Here is a 24,399-nt window from a genome sequence, read left to right on the forward strand (position 1 = left end):
TTTTTTTTCGCTCGTTACGCCACTGATATAACAGCTAGTTTATGCCTACATTATTTGGTTGCGGGATCAAAGCATCCGCTATAGCTAAACATTTATACTTTTTTAATATGCCTGTTCAACTTCAAATACAGGTTTAGGCCTGTATTTATGAGATGTTTTTAAGATCTATGGGTGCCTTTATTATTTTCATTTTCAATTAAAACAATTATAAATCATGTATTAATTTAGTATTAACCTCCATGATACATTTTATTGTGTTAAATCATGCCATCTCTCTTATATCAAGCCCTTGTAAAAACATGCTCAGAGCAGACCCCCCCCCCCATATATAAACACAATAGAAATGTATATAAAATGAATTGACCCACCACCCCCCTGCTTCCTTATAGAGGACAAAATGAAAAAAAAAATCAAAATAATTGACCGCCTCCCTTTGACGAGGCAGCTGTCAGTGGCATGATGTCTTCTTTGACTTTTTTATTAAACAGCAATCTTGATAAATTCTGGGTTTTTTTTTCAAAATCAGAACCAATTAACCTTTTTCTGATTTTTCTGTCACTTTCCACATTTTGAAGAAAAAAAATTAAGTTGTTCATCGACGCCCTGTACTGCATGATGAAACTGTATCCCCACTGGGTCCTCTCAACTTCCCCCCCTCTCTCTCTTTCTCTCTCCCTTCCCCCCCATAAAGCGCCTTGCTCATTTCTCTTATCTCACCTTGACCTTAACTAGTTAATCTTAACGATTTGGCGGTACTGTCAAACGTGACTGGTCGTCATAGCTTCACACCAATATTCTGTTGTTCGACCCAACATCATTCCGTTCAATACGCGTAAGGCCATACGTGGGCATGCACAAACAACGTGGGATCTCAAAAACTGACCCGCGTTTGGACTGAAATTGTGATTAAAATAAAAATGTTATAAATATCACAAAAATATGGGTGTAATAATGGATATTTGATTAACGGAAAACATCAATCGCTTATTCATAAGATTTCCGGAAAAGATTTGAACGAGGTTTTTATCAATGGTAATCAAGAGGAATTTGTGTATAGATGAATGGCGCTCAACGTTAGCCGGTGAGGGCGCGGGCCAAATCTGGCCAGAATCTGGCGTCGCCCATTAAGCTGACGTTGGGTCTATGGCTCGTGCACGTACGTGCTATACGCGTCACGTAACTAGGTTGCATTAAGAAAGGATCAAAGATGGCGATATCAACAAATGTGAGTAAACTCTCTTCTACTTTTATTTTTTAATCGCCTTTTAACGATATTTTGTAACCATAACTATCCATTTTTTGCCAAACGTTGCCAACCGATATTTTTACCCATGAATGTACAGAAATGTTAACCTCAGATTCTAAACATAACTAGCAGTTTGGTGCATTTTTATAGTTGCCTTTTCCCTTGGTGCGTGGGAGCCTATATATTCGAGCGCCAGGCGTTAGGGGAGTATTAAACCCTAGTAGAGTACATGTAGATAACTTTACTCCCCAGACGCCTCCAGGCTACGGCGAACTTCACCGGTGAAACAGGTTCGCCGGCGAAGTTCTCCACCTCTACAGAGATGACAAGTTCAAAGACCAGCTATGCGAGAGATTTTCTGTGAATGTGAGTGAGATCACAGACATTGTGTACAATGTATATGGGGATAGGTTGTGATAGTTGCGTGAGACAGAGATTTGAGGGGATGACCAAGAGTCCAAAATGCTTGAGTCTCACGCATTATGCGTGAGACTTGGTAGCTCTGCCTTTAGAGGTGGAGAAGTCTGCCGGCGAACTTCACTGGTGAAGGTCTCCTTCTTCTTCTGAAAACAGTAGGGGAAGGCGGGGTAAGTTGTGACAGTTTTTGCTTTTTGCATGATAGAATTGATATGATTAATAATCTTGTCAAAATAAGTACCTTGCCTTGAAATTTGACTCTTCTGAAATATTTTCCACCTTTATATAACTTTCTATCCCCACACTGAAACTCATCGTGACCTTTGAAAAAAACGATGTCAAATGGCTCAACTTGCCCCATATATGGGGTAAGTTTGAGCCACCTTCTGGGGTAAGTTGAGCCACAAAAACTTATGTACAAAATGTATGAAGGGAGAACCAGCATGTAATTTTTTTGTTTAAAGTCTTTTCATTTGCTAATTCTCTATAAATACTAACATCCTTTAAAAGCAAAAGAGCAGCCATGTAAATTTACTCCTTTCAGCCAGCATTTCAATCGATTTTTATGGTCTGTTTGTTTTTTAAGATACATTACCATAGGAATTACCATGGCTCAACTTGCCCCATGCTGTTTGGCTCAACTTACCCCAGTCCGAACTCAGTGCGATAATTTTGTATCCACACATTTATTATGCATCCATCATATAAAAGACTATGACAAGAATGAAGATCTATACCTGGACTTATAATGTTGTTATCATGTCTTTATTATATTTAAAGACGTGTGTGTTTATAAAGCACTTATCTATTTCACACTCTTTTTTACTTTTTTGGATGAAATTCATATTTTTCCCTCTAAAAAACTACATTTTGTTTCAAAGTTGAAAACAATATGGTGGGGTTAGGGGTTATGCTATGGGTCATCAATACATGACACCACCAAAATGTCTGACTTATTCATTATTGGCCTGGGGCTGGTGGCTCAACTTGCCCCTATGCTCAACTTACCCCGCCTTCCCCTACAGTCCACCGTCTGGTGTATTGTCATGATTGTCGTACTGGTAAAGTGCAGCGTGCAAGTGTATGTACATTATCCGATAAAAAAAATTGCTTACAGCGTGCAAGTAAAAACAACTCCTGGGTACCTTTCATACTGGACACTTCCCCCTTCGCTGGCGAACTTCACCGGTGAAGTTTGCCGGTGAAAAGCGCAATATGAAAGGGTATAAGGAAACTTGCAAGAAAAACTGTCAGCTCAGCCTCAGTGAAAATGTCAAGTTAGATGAAAGATTTCTGGATCATCCAGAGGATTTTTATCAATAACTCCGGTCCACATGGTCCAAGGTACGCAATTATATACACTTGTTCACTGCAACCATCCTGCCTGTGAGGAATCTACAGGTAGGACTATGGTATGCCAATGCTGTACATAACACACACTTTTAAAAATCATTAAAATATCACTTTTGTGACAAAAATTTCCATACAGTTGCAATTTATTTTTCATAAGTAACTTGGGAATGATTTTTGTATTCACCAGAGCGCTCAAAAACTTGAATTTTGGGCATATTTTTGTGTACGCCCTATAATTGGTGGAAAGTAATATGGCAAGAAAATTTTCATTTTTCTATCTCTATTTTTAATTAAGAAAAAATAATTTAAAGAATTAAATTTACATAAGTGCCAAGTTATATGATGAATAGCTGTAATGAAAACTGACAGTGTAAGAAAATCAAGCATTTGTCCCATACAAAAAGAGAAATTAGCCAAACATTGCAACCATTATTTTGCCACACATGGGGATGTAATAAACTGAGAACAAGGTTTATAATTATATCATAACTTTGTTCATTGAATGAGTGATTATATACTACGGTATATTACGCCTACCGTACAGTAGACCAAAAGCTTCTGTCTCTGTTATGTTGGTTGTTCAGCTAAACTCCGTTGGCTTCACTCACCAAATACAGAGACCGAAGTTCTAGCGCGATCTGTACAGGGGACTCAATGGCCATATGTTTATATACTTAAGATCGGATAAAACGGGGAAGTGAATTTGCCCGACAGCCGAGGTAAGTCACTGTTTTTGTTCCTTTTAACTTGAATTTTCTCTGTTTTTTGGCAATTGATGCCAAGAGGGATTATTAATTTGCATTTTGATGGCGGTAATTTTCAAATTTTTTATTCATTAAAGACAAAAATTGAAGAGCCCGGACGGGGGGATTTTGCCCGGGGGGGCCACTTACATTGACGAGTGGATACCATGCGCGACCAAAAAAACACGTAAAAAGGATGTCTTTTTCACGATAGGGCACGTTACGTACGTAACAAGGGTGTCAAAAACAAAAAAATATTGAAAAAAGGGTATCTATTTCGCTAGGAAAATTACGTGTTTAGGGTTGAATTTGCAGGAAAGATAAAACAAAATTAAAATGTTTTATAAAGGATGTCCATTTTGCCCCAACACTTCGTGTTTAGAGTCTGATTTGCGCGAGGTGTAGAAGGTGGGGTCGTACTAAACCAAATAAGGTAAAGCCGACGACTGACGGACCCGTAACAATAAAACATTCCTGTACTTGTTTAGGGGTTCATTTCAGGGAATATTTGCCAAGAGTATCGTTTTGTTTCGAATACTTGTTAAGGGTAGGGTTTCACACGCCAATACTTGTTTAGGGGTGCATTTTCAGAATATGGAAATTACGTGTTTAGGGTGCTTTTTGAGACCCCATGGTCGCGCATGGTATCCACTCGTGAATGGAAGTGGCCCCCCCGGGGGATTTTGCATTGCAAGTCCCCTAATGGTGGCTGCACGATAGCGAGCTGTCTGTGTACGAGGAGAAATTTAAAAAAAAATGTTAAAAAACTCCTCGAAACAGATGGCTGCCAGCTGTCTAACCGCACCGGTACGGTCAGGTCCCCCATGTCTGCGCGGTCTCCCAAGTCTGCACACCCGCGTATCTGCACGATTCTAGTATAGTCACGCATTGTATTACCGGACACTATCATATTTCCGGAAGCGCATATAACTGCATACGAAATCAATTTCGTACCGTAAGACTTCCGCAGTTCAATTTTACAGATCAATTCAAAGAACAAGTTTGCAAAAACAAGGCGAAAAAATCCAACGTTTACCTTATTTTTCTCTAAAATGACAGAAAATTTTCATTTTTTGATCTCTATTTTTAATAAAGAAAAAAATGATTTAAAGAATCAAATTTAAATAAGAGCCAAGTTGTATGAATAATAGGTGTAATGGAAACTGTCAGTGTAAAAAAATCAAGCATTTGCCCCAAAGAAAAAGAGAAAATAACTAAGCCAAACATTGCCACACTTATTTTGCCACACATCATGACACATGGAGATATAACTGAGAACAAGGTTATATTATAACCTTGTTCATTGAATGAGTGTTATTTCCCTGATAATGGACATGATGGAAACCATGAAACTGTCTGTATGGTAGGGGGTCCTAAAGCTGTGCGGGTCCTAAAGCTACGCACCACTCATCGCGCATGCAGTTTTTAATGGCAAATGCGCACTTTGTGTGGAATTGTGACTGCAGAGTGACGAACGATTCCTATTCAATTTTTTCTACAGAGGCTGCAGTAAATCTCTAAATGCAGAGAATACCCACAACTGTTTTGAATTTTTGAGCTATATTCTCTTTAATTTCATATTACCCTATAATAGTATGAACATATTTTAGAAATTGAGGCACAGGAAATTCTATTTTTCTGCATGATAAATCGAGTGCGTAGCTTTAGGACCCCTTCTAAAATCGGGCGGCGAATTCAAGAGGTGTTCGGAAAACACGGCGGGATTTTCGTATTAGTGAGTTTTATGATATTTTGTTCTTGCTTAATGATCTTTAGAATATTTGCCACAAGTTAGCGACAGATAATTTGTTCAAATATTAAAATTGGCATAGTTTCTATCGTTTGTAAACAAAGTGCGTAGCTAGTTTAGGTCCCCCCATCATAAATTTCGCTTAAAAAACAGTTTTAAATTGCGACCTAACGTTAGTTCACTTATATACGTTGGCTGTACGTACGCCCGGGGGGGGGCACTCAGTATATAATGCATAGTGGGTATGTGCCGCGGAGGGGACCCCCATTTTCACACTCAAATTTCCGTTCCAAGGCATAGCATTTTTGCCTTGTTGAGAGAAAGAACAAAGAAAGCCGCTCCAAGGCATAGCATTTTCTTCTTATCGAGAAAAAAGAAGAGAGAAATCCGCTCCCAAGCTTCGCATATTTTTCGTTACGCCGCTACGATCGCTTTGAAAGAGCTGCAATTTTGGTGAAAAGCGGCCGCAGAGCTCCCCCGGCTGAGGCCGCGCTATCTGCATCATGCACGCATGATCGTTCCATAGGGATAATTTGTTCAAATATTAAAATTGGCATAGTTTCTATCGTTTGTAAACAAAGTGCGTAGCTAGTTTAGGTCCCCCCATCATAAATTTCGCTTAAAAAACAGTTTTAAATTGCGACCTAACGTTAGTTCACTTATATACGTTGGCTGTACGTACGCCCGGGGGGGCACTCAGTATATAATGCATAGTGGGTATGTGCCGCGGAGGGGACCCCCATTTTCACACTCAAATTTCCATTCCAAGGCATAGCATTTTTGCCTTGTTGAGAGAAAGAACAAAGAAAGCCGCTCCAAGGCATAGCATTTTCTTCTTATCGAGAAAAAAGAAGAGAGAAATCCGCTCCCAAGCTTCGCATATTTTTCGTTACGCCGCTACGATCGCTTTGAAAGAGCTGCAATTTTGGTGAAAAGCGGCCGCAGAGCTCCCCCGGCTGAGGCCGCGCTATCTGCATCATGCACGCATGATCGTTCCATAGGGATGCATACGCACTCACATGCTGGCGATCCGATCCAAGGACCCCCGTTTTCACAAACATTGTCGTTCCGAGGACCCTCCTTTTTACAATAAGCCCGCTCCAAGGCCCCCGTTTTTTGTCTCGCCCGCGGCACACCCGCCACCCCCACCACTTTCTTGGTCGAGTGCCCCCCCCCCCCCCCCGGTACGTACGGGCCTCCAACTCCAAGCTCTTCAGTCTATATGTATTGGTGAGTGGAGCCAACGTAGGCCTACCGGTAGTTCAGCGGGAACAATCATAATACAGAGACTGATCTGAAGCTTTAGCTTTTGGTCTAATTAATGCGGATGCGGGGTCCCGTGCCGCATTCATGGCATTGCTTTCGTTATTCGACCGGGCGGTGGCCGTGGTCAGGGCGAGTCTTCTTCTGGAAACAGTACTACAGGCTACGTTGGCTGGTGTATTATCAGTCTAAGCTGATGAGTTTACTTAAGTCAGGATTTACCGTATTTTAAGTAGAAACTTAACTTACATTTCAGCGTCGAAGAACTTATCTCGCTCATAAATTCCGTGGAACACACGTGCCGCACATCGTAAAGCGTATACCGTATATCATATACCAATATCTGTACTGGACTGTGTAACGATTTTTTTTTTCGCGAAATTAATTTTCCACCGCATGCAGTACACGGACGCGAGGACGCGCGCGTACGGACACCAAAATTGGAAAGAGTAAAATGAGCTGAGCTCTGAGAGTGACAATTAAAAAAAAAAGATTTATCAAAATCGGTTTATTAGCGATTAAAGCGAGTTAAGGGAGTTTGAAAAGTACTTTCCATGGGGATCCTCAATTGGCAAACAACCCTTCATAGTTGTAATTTTTACACATTATATTTTCAGATTTCTCACTTTATCTCCTCCTGACCTTGACACATGTGGTATACTATATATACGTATTTCTCATGACAGAATGATCGAGGCAATATGCAATTTTAAAGATAATAGGGACAATCTGAAAAATTGTATACGAAACAACATATTTTATAGTCGTGTGCATTTGAGTCCGAAAGTGCACACAGCTTCAATCAGGCTTACGTATAAATTAGACGTAGGTCAAAAAGGTCGAGATTGATTAATACATGTTGGTGTAGGCCCAATACAGCTAATCCATCATGGTTACATCTCATTTAGTTGTGCTGAAAGCAATGGTATACGATTGATTTGTATGCTGACCTCCCAGGGATGATAAGGATCCCAGCCAGTAAGACCAGTAAATATTTTTACTGGTTTTCAGTATATTTTTCAGCTAGTACTGGGCCAGTTGATTTTTAACTGGACCAGTAAAAATCAACTGGAGACCAGTTCCAACAATTGCATTCCAGTTGAAGCAATTAGTAATACCAGTTAAATTGTTTTTCATTAAACTGGTGTTACTGGTCCAATAAATGGTTTCCAGTAGAATTACTGGTTTCCAGTATATGTTTACTGGACCAGTTGATTTTTAACTGGACCGGTAAAAATGAACTGGAGACCACTGAGTTCAAACAATTGCCTCGATCTGTGTACTGGTCCAAGGCATATGACTTTATTTCAAGTCAGATCATTTAACAAATTATGAAAAATGAATCTTGCAATTCAGAGAAAGTTATTATCGTTATCATTTATCATTGTCAGTGGGGGGGGGGGCATGGGGGGCACGTACGTGCCCCCCCCCCCATCGGCTGGCCAAAAAAAAGGGGGGGGGGAATGAGAAAAACTGAATTAAGAGGGAGAAAGGAAGAGAAACATAGTGGGGAAATAAGAAGAAACTATTGTTCATTAAAATGCTTTATATTATATTATGTTATATTACATAATAAGCATTTTTTCATAACGTTATGAAACATTTGCTCAGGGCCTAGGTCTTCATTGTTCCCGGTGCTCGCATGAACTGTTTAACGGGATGATCCTGTTGTACTAAAACCTCCCTTTTTCAAATCAATATACACCAAATATATTTCCTTTCAATTAATTCGAGTTATTATTGTTTTATGTGGTGACATTTGCTTCTTTTTCATGACTACTTCAAGTGATTGCCCTTTTTTATGGTCTTGATATAAAATATTTCCTGTCCATGCTAACGTTCGCATTAGTTGATTAGTGAAATGTCTGCTCTTCATGAATTCCTAAACTCTGTCCTTATAATGTCAATTTTTCTTATCTGAATATCAATTCGCGCTTCGCGCTCGCATCATTTGGTTAGTGAAATACATAAGGTCATAGTGAATTCCTACAAACAAGCCTTAGAATGCCCCTCTTCAGGTGTGAATTTCAAAAATTTTCAGCTCGCGCTTTGCGCTCGTAGTATTGGATAAGTGAGATGTGCATGATGATTACAATGACTACAAAAGTGCTTCATGTGTTGAGATGTAATTGTAATTCTAACAAAATCAGCAAAGGATGGCTCTAGCATTAGATGACTATGCTGAGATATAAATGGATTCCTAAAATATAGTCCTTAAAATGTCCCTGTTTGGGTCAACATAGACAAAAATTTCAGCTCGCGCTCGCATTGTTTGTTTAGCGAGACAGATCATGATTACAAAAAATTTGATTATAATATCCTTTTTTAAGTATGAATATAGAAAATTTTCAGCTCGCGCTTCGCGCTCGCATTACCTAATCAGTGAGATACATATATGTTTAATGACACCGCATGTCCTTGAAATGTCTCTATTAGGTCAGTTTACCTGGCAAATGAGCGCGCTTTGCGCGCTCCCTAAGTGACTCGAAATTTTTGCTGGTGCCCCCCCAACTTATGCCGTGACCAAGGGCGCCGGAAGCGGGGGGGGCAGGGGGGACACTTGCCCCCCCCAAATAAAATTTTTGGGGGGCAAAACGAGATTTTGCCCCCCCCCAACGTGCCCCCCTTAAAAAAAGAAAAATGATAAATTATCTAAGGACAAAAGTAAATGAAGGCGCTTTTATTTCTGCCTGAAAATTGTCATTTCCATTGTCAAAAATGAAAAATTTTTGCCCCTGACGGGGCAATACACTATCATAGTAAGCCTCGCGTCTTTTGACGAACAGTTCCTCTGTGAAACATAGCTTTGATAATCCCCTTTTCCATCTTATTACAGTGTGATAACGTTTAACCTTTTAATGAATACATATTAGACTAAAAGCGAATGGCAAATTGATAGTGGTCCACCAGTGATTAGATTTATAATTCTATGATGCTGGTTGTGTCGTCTAACAAACGTGCGGTCGCCCAGAAACGCTCAGACCGGACCCGATATCACTAACGCGCGTGAACACTAGTTACTCGAGCAAGATATGGAATCTATGTCATAGCTGTCAAGCCCAGAAACCATAATATCTCGAGAAACTTGTTTCAATTATTTCATTTTCAACTAAATATAAATTGAGTTAATACAGTGATAACAAGAGAGCGGTGTTGGCTCAGTCGGTAACGCGTCTGCCCGTCGAAGTCGAACCAAAGATCGTAGGTTCGAGTCCACCCTGGGCGGATGACTGAAGTCAGTGCGTTGTGTGTAAACGTCTCTCCCATCATAGATGCAGGCTATGTTACAATGGAAAACACTCCGTCCCTCGGATAGGACGTTAAATGGAGGCCCCGTGTAGAGGAGAGTCACCACCTTTGCACGTTAAGAACCCACTGCACTATTCGTATAAGAGTAGGGGGAAACCCCGGTGTCGAGGTCCACCTGCATCCCCCCAATCAATTATATCGGGAGGAGAGACCTGTGGATCATAGTGATTCAGTTCGCTTTTCACCCCCCCAGGCACAGGTGACGACAAACAAATAATAATAACAATTCAGTGCCCTAAAGAAAATACCAAGGTCATTTCAACTCAATATAGACATGTTATCAGAAAATCATGTGTAGACGATTATAATTTATAATTTGTAAAAATGGTGAATCCCACTCGAACATGTCGAAAGCAACTGAGAGATAATGTTTAGACATGAAAAAAATAAAATCATCTGTGAAAGTGTCTTCTTGACCGGACTCATACTATCCGAGATATGAATAAAAATGTAAAGAATATAAAAGAGAAAAATAAGCGTTACAGTACTGCTCTACTATAAAGAAAATCTTAAGATATTTTCACAGCCCCGTATTTTCCTCTAATCCTTTTCATTGGCATGATTGGAAGGCGTATTGTCTGATACTATTTCAGCTCATAATATTATATAGCACTTAACGTAAGAGCGAGGGGATTTGTGATGGGGGAGCTTTTGCATTTTCTAGAATAAAATTGAAGGATTTCGTGCACACTTTTGGTGAATTTTGCCCTCTCGATCGGCGGCCCCCGACTACGTACGGTCATGTTTGTCATCTTAAAGTCTTTAAAAGGCCTATATTACATTGGTTTGAAACAATTTCGTTTGCAATAAGACTCGTAATTTGCTGGAACTGCGACCCTGGTCATGAAGAAACACCAGACTGGGTCAGAAGGGAGGCAACAGAAGGAGCAAAAAGAACTCCAAGACTGTTCAATTCTCAAGAAATTTATTTTTGAATGCACTTAGAAACGCAACTTTTATACTCCATTTTTACACAAAATCCTTACCGTGGGGGGGGGGGGTCCCATAGCCTCTCCCGCTCGATCGCTTCGGTATCTCACGCTGTCAGAAATATTGTGCCCCCTTCGGGATTTTGCCCCCCCCAAAACTGAAAGTGTTCCGGCGCGCCTGGCCGTGACCCACGGTACGCCACTGCCTTTCTCCCTTTTATGCAGTTATCACTCTCCATTCACAGATGCTTGACCATAATAGCTCTGGAATGTGATGTTTTGACCCAAAGACCATTTAGCATCACTCTTACCCAGAAAGAGTGTGAAGATTGTTAAACATTTTTACTTTGTACTACTTCCTGTGCACTTCCTGTAAAGGCATCTATTACTTACAGACAAATAATTAAGAGTAATGAAAATATATGAATTTTCAATAACAGTTCATTTTGACCTGTTACATACTAATTAATTTACCAAGCCTATAAGAGATCGCGAAATCTGCCTGCGGAAAACTGGATATTTTAAGCACTTTGTATGAATGAGTTGACACATTTTTAAGTAATGCGAGCGCAAATCTCGAGCCAAAATGAATTTATGATTGTCAATGGGGATTTTAAGTTTGTTGAAGAATTAATATTGAGATACACATACCCACCAATCAAAATACGAGTGTGCAGCGCTAGCTGACACTTTTTGACAAATCAGACCTGAATAGGAATTTGAGAACTTTATGGTATAAAAGTACCTGACAAATCAAATTTTCCGAGCGCGCGCAGAAAATATTGATATTCAGACCATACATTTTTAAGGTACTTTTTAACAATCAATTTTATCAAACAAAATAATGAAAGTTTGATTTCTGAGCTGACATGTTGCCCGGGGGGGGGGGGGGGGGGCCACTTCCATTCACGAGTGGATACCATGCGCGACCATGGGGTCTCGAAAAGCACCCTAAACACGTAATTTCCATATTCTGAAAATGCACCCCTTAATAAGTATTGGTGTTTGAAACCCTACCCTTAACAAGTATTGGAAACAACACGATACTCTTGGCAAATATTCCCTGAAATGAACCCCTAAACAAGTACATGATTGTTTTATTGTTCCTTCGGTCGTCGGCTTCACCTTATTTGGTTTAGTACGACCCCACCTTCTACATCTCGCGCAAATCGGACTCTAAACACGAAGTGTTGGGGCAAAAAGGACATCCTTTATAAAACATTTTAATTTTGTTTGATCATCCCCGCAAAATCGACCCTAAACACGTAATTTTCCTAGCGAAATAGATACCCTTTTTTCATTATTTTTGTGTTTTTGACACCCTTATCACGTTACGTACGTAACGTGCCCTATCGTGAAAAAGACATCCTTTTTACGTGTTTTTTTGGTCGCGCATGGTATCCACTCGTCAATGTAAGTGGCCCCCCCGGGACATGTTGTTAATTAAGCTTCACCTAACTAATTGCGAGCGCAAAGCGCGAACGAAAATTTAATTATAGTCAGTGGCGTACCGTGGGTCACGGCATTGGGGGGCACCAGCAAAAATTTTGAGTCACTTAGGGAGCGCGCGAAGCGCGTTCAGTTGTCAGGTATACTGACCTAATAGAGATATTTTATGGACATGCAGTGCCATTAAACGGATATGTATCTCACTGATTGAATAATGCGAGAAAATTTTTGATATTCAGAGCTAAAAAGGGACATTATAAGCAATTTTGTTTTAATCATGATACGTAACTGTCTCGCTAAACAAACAATGCGAGCGTGAAGCGCGAGCTAAAAATTTTGTATATATTGACCCTAAACAGGGAAATTTTAAGGACTATATTTCAGAATCCATTAGGAGTGTAAATATCTCACCATAGTCATCTAATGCTAGTGCCATCCTTTGCTGATTTTGTCAGAATTACATCTAAACACAGTCATGAAGCACCTTTGGTAGTCATTGTAATCATGATTATCAAACGCATCTTACTAATCAATACAGCAAGCACGAAGCGCTAGCTGAAAATTTAGGAAATTCAGACATGAAGAGAGGTATTCTAAGGCGTGTTTGTAGGAATTCCCTAAGACCGTGCATATTTCACTAACCAAATGATGAGAGCGCGAAGCGCGAGCTAAATTTTTTGTATATATTGACCCCAAACATGCATATTTTAAGGACTATGTTTTTTAGGAATTTATTAAGGGTATAAATAATTATCTCACCATAGTCATCTAATGCAAGTGCCAAGCGCTTGCTGATTTTGTTAGAATTACATCTAAACACATGAAGTACTTTTTGAAGTAATTGTAATCATGATTATCATATGCATCTCACTAATCAAATACTGCGAGCGCGAAGCGCGAGCTGAAAATTATGTAGGAAATTCAGACCTTAAGAGGGGCATTCTAAGGCTTGTTTGTATAGGAATTCACTAAGACCCTACGTATTTCATTAACCAAGTGATGCGAGCGCGAAGCGCGAGCTGAACATTTTTGATATTCAGATCCGAAAAAATGACGTTTTAAGGACTGATTTAAGTTAATGAAGAGCAGAAATCTCACCAATCTACTTATGCGAACGTTAGCACGGACAGGAAGTGTTTTATATCAAGACCTTAAAATAGGGCAATCACTTTAAGTAGTCATAAAAACGAAGAATATGTCACTACATAAAACAATAATAACTCGAATTGCGAGGAAATATATTTGTTGTATATTGATTTGAAAACTGAGGTTTTAGTACAAAAGGATTATATATATAGTTAAACAGTCTATGCGAACAACAGGAACAACATGAACAATGAAGACACAATGAAGCAAATAATGTTGTATAAAGCTATGAAAAAATGCTTCTTATTTAACATAACATATAACATAACATAATATAACATAATGAACAATAATATCTTCTTTCCCCACTACGTTTCTCTTCCCTTTTCCCTCTTTTTCTCCTTTTCCCTGTTTTTTTTTTTTTTTTTTTTTTTTGGGGGGGGGGCACGTGCCCCCCATGCCTCCCCGTAGTTACGCCACTGATTATAGTTATATTATGTTTTTTGTTTTCAAGTCTTCCCCCATCTTCCCCAATTTTTATTCACTCGTCTTACTCTAAATTTTTCTCTTCTTTTTTCACATCTCCTCTCCTTTCCCCGCTTTTCACCCCTTTTTTCGAGTCCCGCAATAGGAGGTGGCGGGTCCCTCGGGCCCCCCTGGACCCGCCTATATATTAAACTATCATCGTAAATATGAAAAGAATGAAAGAGAAAGTAATTAAATGAATCGAACTGAATTGAAATTCAGCGTTCCACAAAAATCAAAATCGACGAAGTATAGATATAGCGTCGAGTATGCCATTCGTAAAGGTCAAGTCCACTTCATAAAAATGTTGATTTGAATCAATAGAGAAAAAACAGACAATCACGATGCTGAAAATTTCATCAAAATCGGATGTAGAAAGTTATGACATTTTGAAGTTTCACTTATTTTCCCAAAATATATAGTGATATGCGAAATTTAGCAGGCAACGGAGAGAATTAATCGATGATGTCTCACTCACATTTGTTTTGTCTTTTATTGTTCGAATTTGGTGCAGATTGACTGAACCATAAAATGTTAAGCAATGGTAATTCAACATATTCAGTGAGAATTAAAGCTTTGTTTCACTGGACAATGAGGAGAAAATTATATAATATTTGATATTTCATAATATACAAAAGAAATAGTGAGTGATGTCATCATGCAGTTTCCTCATTTGCATACCGACCGGGATGTGCAAATGACTATTTTGTGAAATTAAGCGAAGCTTTAAAATGTCATAACTTTCTTTCTTACATCCGATTTGGATGAAATTTTCAGTGTTATGCTTGTTGGATTTTTCTCTTTTTATTCAAATCAAATTTTTGTTGGGGTGGACTTATTCAAGTTCTTGTGTCTTTCGGAGTCAGTCGCGTCAATGACGAGAATACACGAGAAAAACTTGTTATGTTCCTTGAAATGCGCATGCGCAATCTCTTGGATAATCGCCGGTACCGACTAATGGCGACAAAACCCGACCGTTGGTATTTTTCAAGAGAACAACTGAAAAACAGTCCTTCTGCAAAATGTGGGACAGAGCCAGAGAAAGAATTATCCTACCGGCAGCAGGCTGCCAACCTAATTCAAGATATGGGGCAGCGGCTTCAAGTGTATCCTTTTTTATAGATTTCCAACATGGCGCGATATCGCCAAACATGCCAATCGACATCGTCAAGTCTATCGCTCTGTCTAACGTAACGTTAAGCTAACGTTAATATGAATGATCAACTCAAGTCTAAGACTAAGAACGGTAACGAGCTATATTGGACTAAAGTTCACGTTAAATGTATGATTATTACCTTATTATCGGATGTTCTGGAAAAATGCAGAAAGCTGCAGCCATGTTTCCAGGCCAGGTATGGCCAAATCGTGGTTTTGGGAACCACTCTTCATACTCGTACTCGTAGTCTAGATTTGTATACGCGCACTTGTGTACAAAGTAAATGGAGGTGGAAATGGGGAACCGTGCATGTGACTGAATAAAGACAAAGCGCTGCTGTATGAAGTGAACGGTGGTTCCCAATATCACGATAATGCCCCAGGTACCGGTATACAGGTATATCCGAGTATGACTAAGTGCATCATGCACGCTAGACAGCTGGCAGCCGTCTGTTTCGAGGAGTTTTTAACATTTTTTAAAATTTCTCGTACACAGACGGTTCGCTATTGTGCAGCCACAATTAAGGGACTTGCAATGCAAAATCCCCCCGTCGGGGTTTTCAATTTTTGTCTTATTGAATAAAAATTTTGAAAAAATACGCTACCAAAATGCAAATTGATATTCCCTCTTGGCATTAATTGCCAAAAAACAGAGAAAAATGAAGTTAAAAGGAACAAAAACAGTGACTTACATTTCATTGGCGGCGGAAGCCAAAAATTTTAGGAGGCGACAACCAAAAAATTTTTGACAAGCAAAAAAAAAAAGGTTCTCAACCCAAAAATTTTAGGGGGGACGTAGGAAAATAAATTGACAAGCAAAAAAAAAAAAAAAGTCATCAACAACAAATTTAGGGGGGGACCGTCCCCCCCTCCTCAAATTTAGGGGGGGACACGTCCCCCCCGCTTCCGCCGCCTATGGTGACTTACCACGGCTGTTGCGCAAATTCACTTCCCCGTTTTATCCAATCTTAAAGGGTAAGTTCACCATGACAAAAAGTTTATTTTAAAAATAGCAGAAAAAATAATAAAAAATATTGCCGAAGGTTTGAGAAAAATTCATCAAACAATTAAAAAGTTATTAGAATTTCAATTATTTGATTTGTGACGTCATATGCGAGCAGCATTCCTACATAGCGAATGGTAAAAAATCAATGAAATGCCATTTTCTCAGACAATTTAAAATGGTTTTCACTGTACCTTTGTATATCAATAGACAAATCATTTCACACCCGATCATGAATAGAAAACAAAATTAAGTCATCGGGAACCATACAAAATTTGAAATTCATGCATTTTATATTACATAACACATTGGGCAACTGCTCGTTTATGACGTCACAAATCCAAAATTATGAACTCTAATAACTTTGTTACTCTTTAACGGATTTTCCTCAAACCTTCACCAATATTTTTTACTATTTTTTCTGCTATTTTTACAACAAAGTTTTCTTCAGGGTGAACTTCCCCTTTAAGTACATAAACATATGGCCATTGAGTCCCCTGTACAGATCACGCTAGAAGAGCTTCGGTCTCTGTATTTGGTGAGTGAAGCCAACGGATTTCAGCTGAACAACCAACTTAACAGAGACCGAAGCTTTTGGTGTACATGCACGCTAGACAGCTGGCAACCGTCTGTTTCGAGGAGTTTTTTAACATTTTAAATTTTTTAAAATTTCTCATACACAGACGGCTGGCTATCGTGCAGCCACCATTAGGGGACTTACAATGCAAAATCCCCCCGTCGGGGCTCTTCAATTTTTGTCTTTGATGAATCAAACTTTTGAAAATTAATGCGACCGAAATGCAAATTAATAATAATATTCACTCTTGGCATTAATTGCCAAAAAATGGGGAAAAAATCAAGTTTAAAGTTTTTGAAATTATATTTTCATATCTTTGGAAATTTATGAAATTTAGACATGGGTAATGGTTTTTCACTGAATATTCTGCCTGAGTTCCAGGTCAATCTGACCATTACCAAGTCTCACGCATTATGCGTGAGACTCTAGCATTTTGGACTCTTGTTCATCCCCTCAAATCTCTGTCTCACGCAACTATCACAGCCTATCCCCATATACCGTACATTGTACACAATGTCTGTGATCTCACTCAGATTCACAGAAAATCTCACGCATAGCTGGTCTTTGAACTTGGCATCTGTGCTCTGACAAGGTCAATGAACTTTGGCCATGTTGGCGATATTTGTTGAACTGCCATCATAACTGAAAGATTGTGGATCTAATTCATGAAACGTGGACATGTGGGTAATCAAGTAGCACAGATCATTTTAAACAAGTTTTTGGTCACATGATCAAGGTCAAAAGTCATTTACTTTTCACCAATAGAGAGCGTACAAAATATATGCTCGAAATTCAAGTTTTTGAGCGCTCTGGTGAATACAAAAATTATTCCTGAGTTACTAATGAAAAATAAACTGCAACTGTATGGAAGTTAGTAAATTTGGTCACAAAAGTGATATTTTAATGATATTTTTTAAGGGTGTGCTCTGTACAACATTGGCATACCATAGTCCTACTTGTAGATTCCCCACGGGCAGGGTTGTAGCAGTGAACAAGTGGCTGCTACATTGAATCATGTAATGCAGGCGAGTCTGCCAGAGCCGTTCCACTTGTTTATCTTGACCTGCTATTATTAAGTGGGACATTTTCAATTGAATTCCTTCTCTCTTATTATTCCCCTAGTATTAAGAACATTTCCTTGACAGCTGGCATTCAGATTTCAATTGTGTATCAACACAGCCATTGTGTATATGCACAGATTTTACATGTTCCATTCATTTACAAAGTTTCCACGCAATGTAAGTATCTCTTAAAAGATGATACATGTACCAGTAGTTATTAATTTTCTGTTGCTTACATAGTGTGTTTCTGAAAAAAGGGTAATCCAAATTTAGAGGGCTGATATTTGAATCATATTTAATTTTGTGAAATCATTCTGAATGGTTTTGAAAGAAAAACTCATTGACTTTCCATTAATACCCTATTTGTACCATTTGTGTCATGCTTTACCTGATGAATTGATATTGAAGTCAACAGTTGCATATACCACTTTTTTCCAAGTTTTGGTATTGTGGGTAAAATGTGCACATGATAGAATAAATGTTTTTCAAAGTAATTTGGGGAATGAAGAGTCCAGGTATTTCTTTGAAATGATGGTTGAAAGGTTAATGTCTTATTCACTCACACCTTCAACATGTCCTTCACTCCGCACAAAGCCGGCAGCGTGGAAAGATATCTTGGATAGCTCGTCTCACAATTGCTGGATTATCGCACAAAGCATCCCTCTCATGTCAAATTCAGCTCTGTAAATCATCAAGATAATGGGGAGGAGTTGCAAACACCTTGTTTTTTAAGTGTCCCCAAAGAAAATTACCACAAGGCGTAAGGTCAGGCAAAAAAATATGTATATAGCAAATTTGAATTTATAGTAGCACCATACAAAGATTGTACAATTAGCACATTTGAATTGAGTTTAACAAAGATTTCATGAATCAACTAGCAAAGTTAGCACATGTCAGAAAAACTTGAAAAATAATGATTTATGCTAGATCTCATCACATGCTCTGTACCTGCCAATTTTTATTGCTATTATACATTTAACAATCGTGATCGAAACCTTTTTTAAAACTCTGATTCTTGTTATTTAATTAAAGCATGCATTTTCTTTCCAGAGCATATCTGCAGCATGTCTTTTTCTTGCTGCAAAAGTTGAAGAGCAGCCTCATAAGCTTGAACATGTCATTCGAGTTGCCCATGCATGCCTGCACAGAGGGGAACCACCCCTGGACCCAAGGAGTAATGTAAGTATAGTCTTGTACCGGCTACACAGAAACGTTAACTTGGCCCATTTTGGAAGTCCGTTTTCTATGCATGGTACAGGGCATGTTTTTTGGTCGTGGACACGTTGTAAACACTGAGAGCCAGTTTATGTAATATCATAACTTGCATTGTATAAGTGTTGAAAAATGACTTGAGATTGCTTTGATATCATAAAATTGTCAATCTCACTCAATAAAGTTTGTGCGGGAGATCGGAGATGACACTGTCCTTACCGCCACTCGATCGCTATCGAGGCATGTTCATTGCATACAATGTACACTCTGATCCCTACACACAGAGAAGCACAGAGAATGGCAATACAATCTGGTGTTAAGCATTAATTTTTCTTAATCTTATTTTTATTTTTTCCCTTTGTTAGGCATATGCTCAGCAAGCTCAGGAGTTGGTTATCAATGAGAGCATCATACTGCAAACTCTTGGTGGGTATTTCCTCCTCCACTTTTCAATGTACAATAGTATAAGGTTAACTTTTAGTAGACAGCATAATTTTTTGAAACTTTATTGAATTTTTGTTGGTAATTGTATCAAGACAATTAATATACTTCAAAATATGGTATGAAACAGAAATATGACAATAAGTATTACCCAACCTCTCTAAAAGCAATCACAATCTGTAGGCAAGTCTTCAAATAATAACTAGAAAGGTCCTGCATATATGATATTTAATGGGCTGGGTGCAGACCAAAACAGCTCTTTTCATTTTGTCATACTAATATAATTATTTATTGAACTTGATGTTTTTGGTATCATTGTAAAGAAGAAAAGTATTTTTTTTTTAAAGTAATGTGCTTGAATGTATTTAAACCCTTTGTAATGAAGATGAAACTTTTAGTCTAAACACATTACAAAATATTTATTTTTACTTGACAAAAGCTGTCGTTTTTACACTTGCTTTTGGTTTAAGCTTAGATTTTTAGATCATGATCCATGCAAGGCCTGTCCAAGGTCAGGGTTAATTTGATGGTGTGAAGCAATCTTTGTCTACAGGTACCAACTCTACGAAAATTAAAAAATTAAAATGTAATATTTTTGGCTCAGGTGGTAGAGTGTCCATCTCACAATCGAGAGGTTGGGAGTTCAAGCCCCGGCCGCATCAGACTAAAAAGATGTTAAAAGATGGGAGTTGCCAGTGTTACCCTGTTTGGCATTCAACAATTTAAAAGATAGAGCAATGTCAATCGGGTGCTGCATAGTGATTGCCAATCCCTTAACCAATTGGGCAGAATGAATTTTTGGGTATTTTTTTCTATGCGAACAATAAATATATGGATTTTCATTTTGTCTCGCCTGCACAGCAGAGCGAGACTGTAGGCACCGCTTTTCCGATGGCGTTGCCAACATTGGAATCTTGACCAAAGTTAAGTTTCTGAAACGTCATCATAGAAAGTATATGGACCTAGTTCATAAAACTTGGACATAAGTGTAATCAAGTATTACTGAACATCTTGCCTGAGTTTCAGGTCACATGACCAAAGTCAAAGGTCATTTAGGATCAATGAACTTTGGCGATGTTGGGGGTATTTGTGGAATTACCATCATAACTTTGAAATTTTATGGATCGAGTTCATGAAACTTGGATGTAAGAGCAATCAGATATCCTTGAGAATCCTGTGCAAGTTTCAGGTCACATGACCAAAGTCAAAGGTCGTTTAGGGACAACAAACTTTGGTAATATTGTGGGTATTGTGGAAATGTCATAACTTTAAAAGTTTATGGATCTAGTTCATGAAACTTGGAATAAGAGCACCATGTATCCCTGAATATCCTGTGCACATTTCTGGTCACTTGACCAAGGTCAAAGTTCATGTAAGATCAATGAGCTTTGGCCATGTTGGAGGTATTGTTGAATTTTCAGGGTAGTCAGTGCCCACCAACCGTGATGCGTGGTAGCGAGAACATTGATCGTATGAATGTTTTATTTTGTGAATAATTATTCAATAACTGTTTTTAAAGTCAGCACAAGTGTTCCACTTCTTCTTTTTTTCTTTAGGTAGGAGCCAATCTTACATTAACACTGACCACAAAGTTCATCTTAGTAATAAATCATAGAATTGTCCTAATAGTAATTAATTTTGATAAATAAAAAAAGCAATTATAATAATTCATGTGAATTTTGGCTTAGAACACAATTTGTATTCAAACAAGCAATCAGCATTTTGTCCCTTTGAAAATCAGGGTTTTAGTAATCCTACATTTTGCTCATCTAATATTGATCTCTGATTTCATTCTTACAGGTTTTGAAGTGGGTGTTGTACATCCACATACACATGTTGTCAAATGCACTCAGATGATAAGAGGTAAGTCAGGGGTTTTCAACATTAACTGATAGGCCACAGTTACTTGTAAAGGCCTTTTAATTTAGTGACAAAATGAAATATACTTACGTGAAACAAAACTATTTAACAAGTGCAAAGGCTCCTTTATTGAGATCAAATAACAATATCAGCTCGGATCATGAAAAACTAATAACTTTGAAAAATCTTGTTAATGCAGAGGTTATTGTATACCTTTTGCTCCTGACAGGTTTATTTCATATTTATGATATTTTTTATTTCATTTAACACAAATATATTTCATAGATATTTCTTAAGTTTACTCTTGATATATTGAATAATAAAAATTTGCATGTATTGTAACTAGTCATATTTATGCACTGTATGATTGTGGCCAATTCACATTCACAAGAATTCTCTCATATTTTTAGTTATTTATTTTCCTATTCTATTGCAGGAAATGTAACATTGAAATGTTTATTTAATAATATGTATTAATGATATGTAAAGAGTGATCAGTTTCCAATGTAAAGAAAAAAAGGATTTTCTTCCTCATTTTGTAAGTGATATTCTCTACCTTCTGAAAACATTTTCAGCATTTGCTTCTTTTTAAGCAGCTATTGCATCAAAAGAGATCTTATTGCTGGTGACAATGGGAGATTTTACCAAAACAACCAACATTTCCATGCCACAACTTCTTTGTCAAAATTGTCTGTGGGGTGTACAGATATAACCCATACATTTGCATTAGAATGACAGATTTTTTATTTGTTTGTTAAAAATAGACTTTATCATTGATCATACATGAATGTGTTCTGAATCATTTTAGTTCTGGAAAAGGTACCTCTAGTGTTTTCTCTTGGCAAAGAAGGCAGTGAAATTGATTTGCATATAGATCTTGATGCAAATGCATTCTGTCGAGCTCTCCGTACTGATTGATTCAGGTCACATTCATGTTACTTTCAGCAATAGTTGATCAGTCAATATTCATTTTTCTAATTGTCTCGTGTTTCCCTGTCTGTCCCCCCGTCTCATGGGTGATGTGTTTCTACACCTGTCTCTCCGTCTGCACCGTCTCTGCTCCTCCTTGGGTCGGGCATTGCGTGTGGACGCTGGTCTTGGTGTTGGCACCCTCCCATCCATCGACCCTCTGCTCACCCATTTACCAATGACGGAGTAGCCAGCAAGGACCTGTCCCAGAGCTCCTATTTCTTAGCGACCAACAGGTTGGCTGCCCTAATTGCCTCTGATTGTCAGTAAAATAGTGAAAGTAACATCTGTTTGTATAAAAAATAAATTAATGTTGAAGAAATGCAGTATTAAATTTATTTCCAATAGTTGAAACTTGACTCATAGCAAAATTCAGCATTTGCACTGTACTGTTTTAATACATGAAGTCAGCTTACAAAACCAATAATCAAAGGTTGAATACTCTCATTTTGAAATAAAAATAAGAGTATGATTATTAAAAAAAGTATATGTCACATTTGAAGTCAGTATCCTGCATGTCAGGAGGATGTTGAATTTATCTTTGAGTCAGGATTGATCTGAACTTTTATAAATTGTATGTTATGTAAGATATTACTGAGTGAATACAGTCAGCAACAAATTATTCATGTCCTTCCTCATTTTGACATTCATTATTGACAATTTAGTAATTTAGCCAATGTTCCTTTAGAAAAAACAACAATTTACATAAAATATTAGATATTACATCTAAATTAAGCAAATTTTAATAATGAAGTACAGACAGAAAATAAAAAGATATTTCAATTTACCAAGGTAAATGAATAATTTTGATGCTGACTGTATGTTCATTTCCATTGAGAGCACTTTGGAATTAAGTATATAAGATTGCTGAAAAGAAGGGAAAAAAAGAGGGAAAAGAGAGACAGGTTGAATAAGTTCAAATGATAATTTACCCATGAATGCAGATAGTAAGAATACTCATTGACTAATTGACATCTTTCCTTTTTTTCTGCATTGTAGCCTTTGTTTCCAGGTGCCTGCTGTAAAAACATTCATCGACTAATGGAGTTAAAATCATGAAAATCTTCTTTCATCATTTTAGAAACATTCTTATATGTATTTTATAACCCAGTTGAAGTAATGAATTTTCCCATATAATGGTATGTTTCTCAGATAGTGATTTAAAATAGGAGGGAAAATATTAAAGGCCTTTAGGTGTAATAGTAAGCCATTTAAGAGGGAAATTAAGATGATGAATTAGTTTCCTTTAATTGATGTTAGAAAGATGAGTAATGTTAGAACAGGTAATTATGAGAAGGAATGGTAAACTGCATTTTTTGTTATTTATCATTCCCATAGTGATAAAAACTTATATTGAAATCGCAAAGTTTGTCATTTTACTTGCTGCGTAGATTATGTGATATTTTAACTTGTAAACCTCATTCAGATATAACAGGGAATTTAAATCTCATATTTCCAACTTGTAACCTTGTTCAGATTAGTCTATTTAACAGCAAATTTCAATCCCATATTTCCTCTAAGCGCTTGTACTATATTTATGCCTACGCCCATGCTGTCAACCGTAGGTGTTTGCTGTAGGCATTATTTATTTGGGTCATCTGTCTCATCAGCTTGTTTTAGTTGTTACAAAAGAACAATTTCACTGATAAACTTCAAAGTGGGTCCAAATTTACTTAATACAGGAGTGATGATTTAATTAATTTTGGGGGTCATGAGATAAAAGGAAAAATTGGTCATTATACACAGATTCTGCATAAGTTTTCCTCAACTAAGTCAAATAATCCTCTAACATGAAGCATTATTTGAGACAAGAATATGCAAAATGTCTTATTTACATTTTCAAAGTCAATTAGATCTCTGTGGTCCTAAGAAATTATACTCAGGCAGAGTCACCTGAACATTGGATTATCTTCTCCTCATGATAAATAGAGAACTGTTTGAGGTATTAACGTCAAACTTGGCTCATATATGTACATGTATATAGGAATGATGATGATTTCATTAGATTTTGAGGTCATGAGTTCAAAGTCACAGTGATCGTTACATACATT

General features: G+C 37.8%; 2 protein-coding genes across 4 annotated transcripts in view; one reads left to right on the forward strand and one right to left on the reverse strand.

Annotated features, from left to right (window-relative positions):
- LOC121410317 (KAT8 regulatory NSL complex subunit 2-like) overlaps positions 1 to 15,708 on the reverse strand; it is a 36,300-nt gene extending 20,592 nt beyond the window's left edge. The window contains exon 1 of one of the 2 annotated variants that reach the window (XM_041602325.1): positions 15,366 to 15,708. In XM_041602325.1, the coding sequence (XP_041458259.1) occupies positions 15,366 to 15,409 (44 nt within the window). In that variant the 5' untranslated portion in view covers positions 15,410 to 15,708. Of the gene's footprint in view, positions 1 to 7,021; positions 7,118 to 15,365 lie in introns of those variants that run through there. The other variant, XM_041602326.1, reaches the window with a different exon arrangement.
- Positions 14,952 to 24,399, forward strand: part of LOC121410316 (cyclin-T2-like) — a 28,282-nt gene continuing 18,834 nt past the window's right edge. The window contains exons 1-6 of one of the 2 annotated variants that reach the window (XM_041602322.1): positions 14,952 to 15,176; positions 17,962 to 18,043; positions 18,917 to 19,045; positions 19,444 to 19,504; positions 21,320 to 21,382; positions 22,539 to 22,584. In XM_041602322.1, coding sequence (XP_041458256.1) covers positions 14,974 to 15,176; positions 17,962 to 18,043; positions 18,917 to 19,045; positions 19,444 to 19,504; positions 21,320 to 21,382; positions 22,539 to 22,584 — 584 coding nt within the window. In that variant the 5' untranslated portion in view covers positions 14,952 to 14,973. Of the gene's footprint in view, positions 15,177 to 17,961; positions 18,044 to 18,916; positions 19,046 to 19,443; positions 19,505 to 21,319; positions 21,383 to 22,538; positions 22,585 to 24,399 lie in introns of those variants that run through there. The other variant, XM_041602324.1, reaches the window with a different exon arrangement.

This window comes from Lytechinus variegatus, chromosome 3, assembly GCF_018143015.1.
Source record: "Lytechinus variegatus isolate NC3 chromosome 3, Lvar_3.0, whole genome shotgun sequence".
Classification (NCBI taxonomy): domain Eukaryota; kingdom Metazoa; phylum Echinodermata; class Echinoidea; order Temnopleuroida; family Toxopneustidae; genus Lytechinus; species Lytechinus variegatus.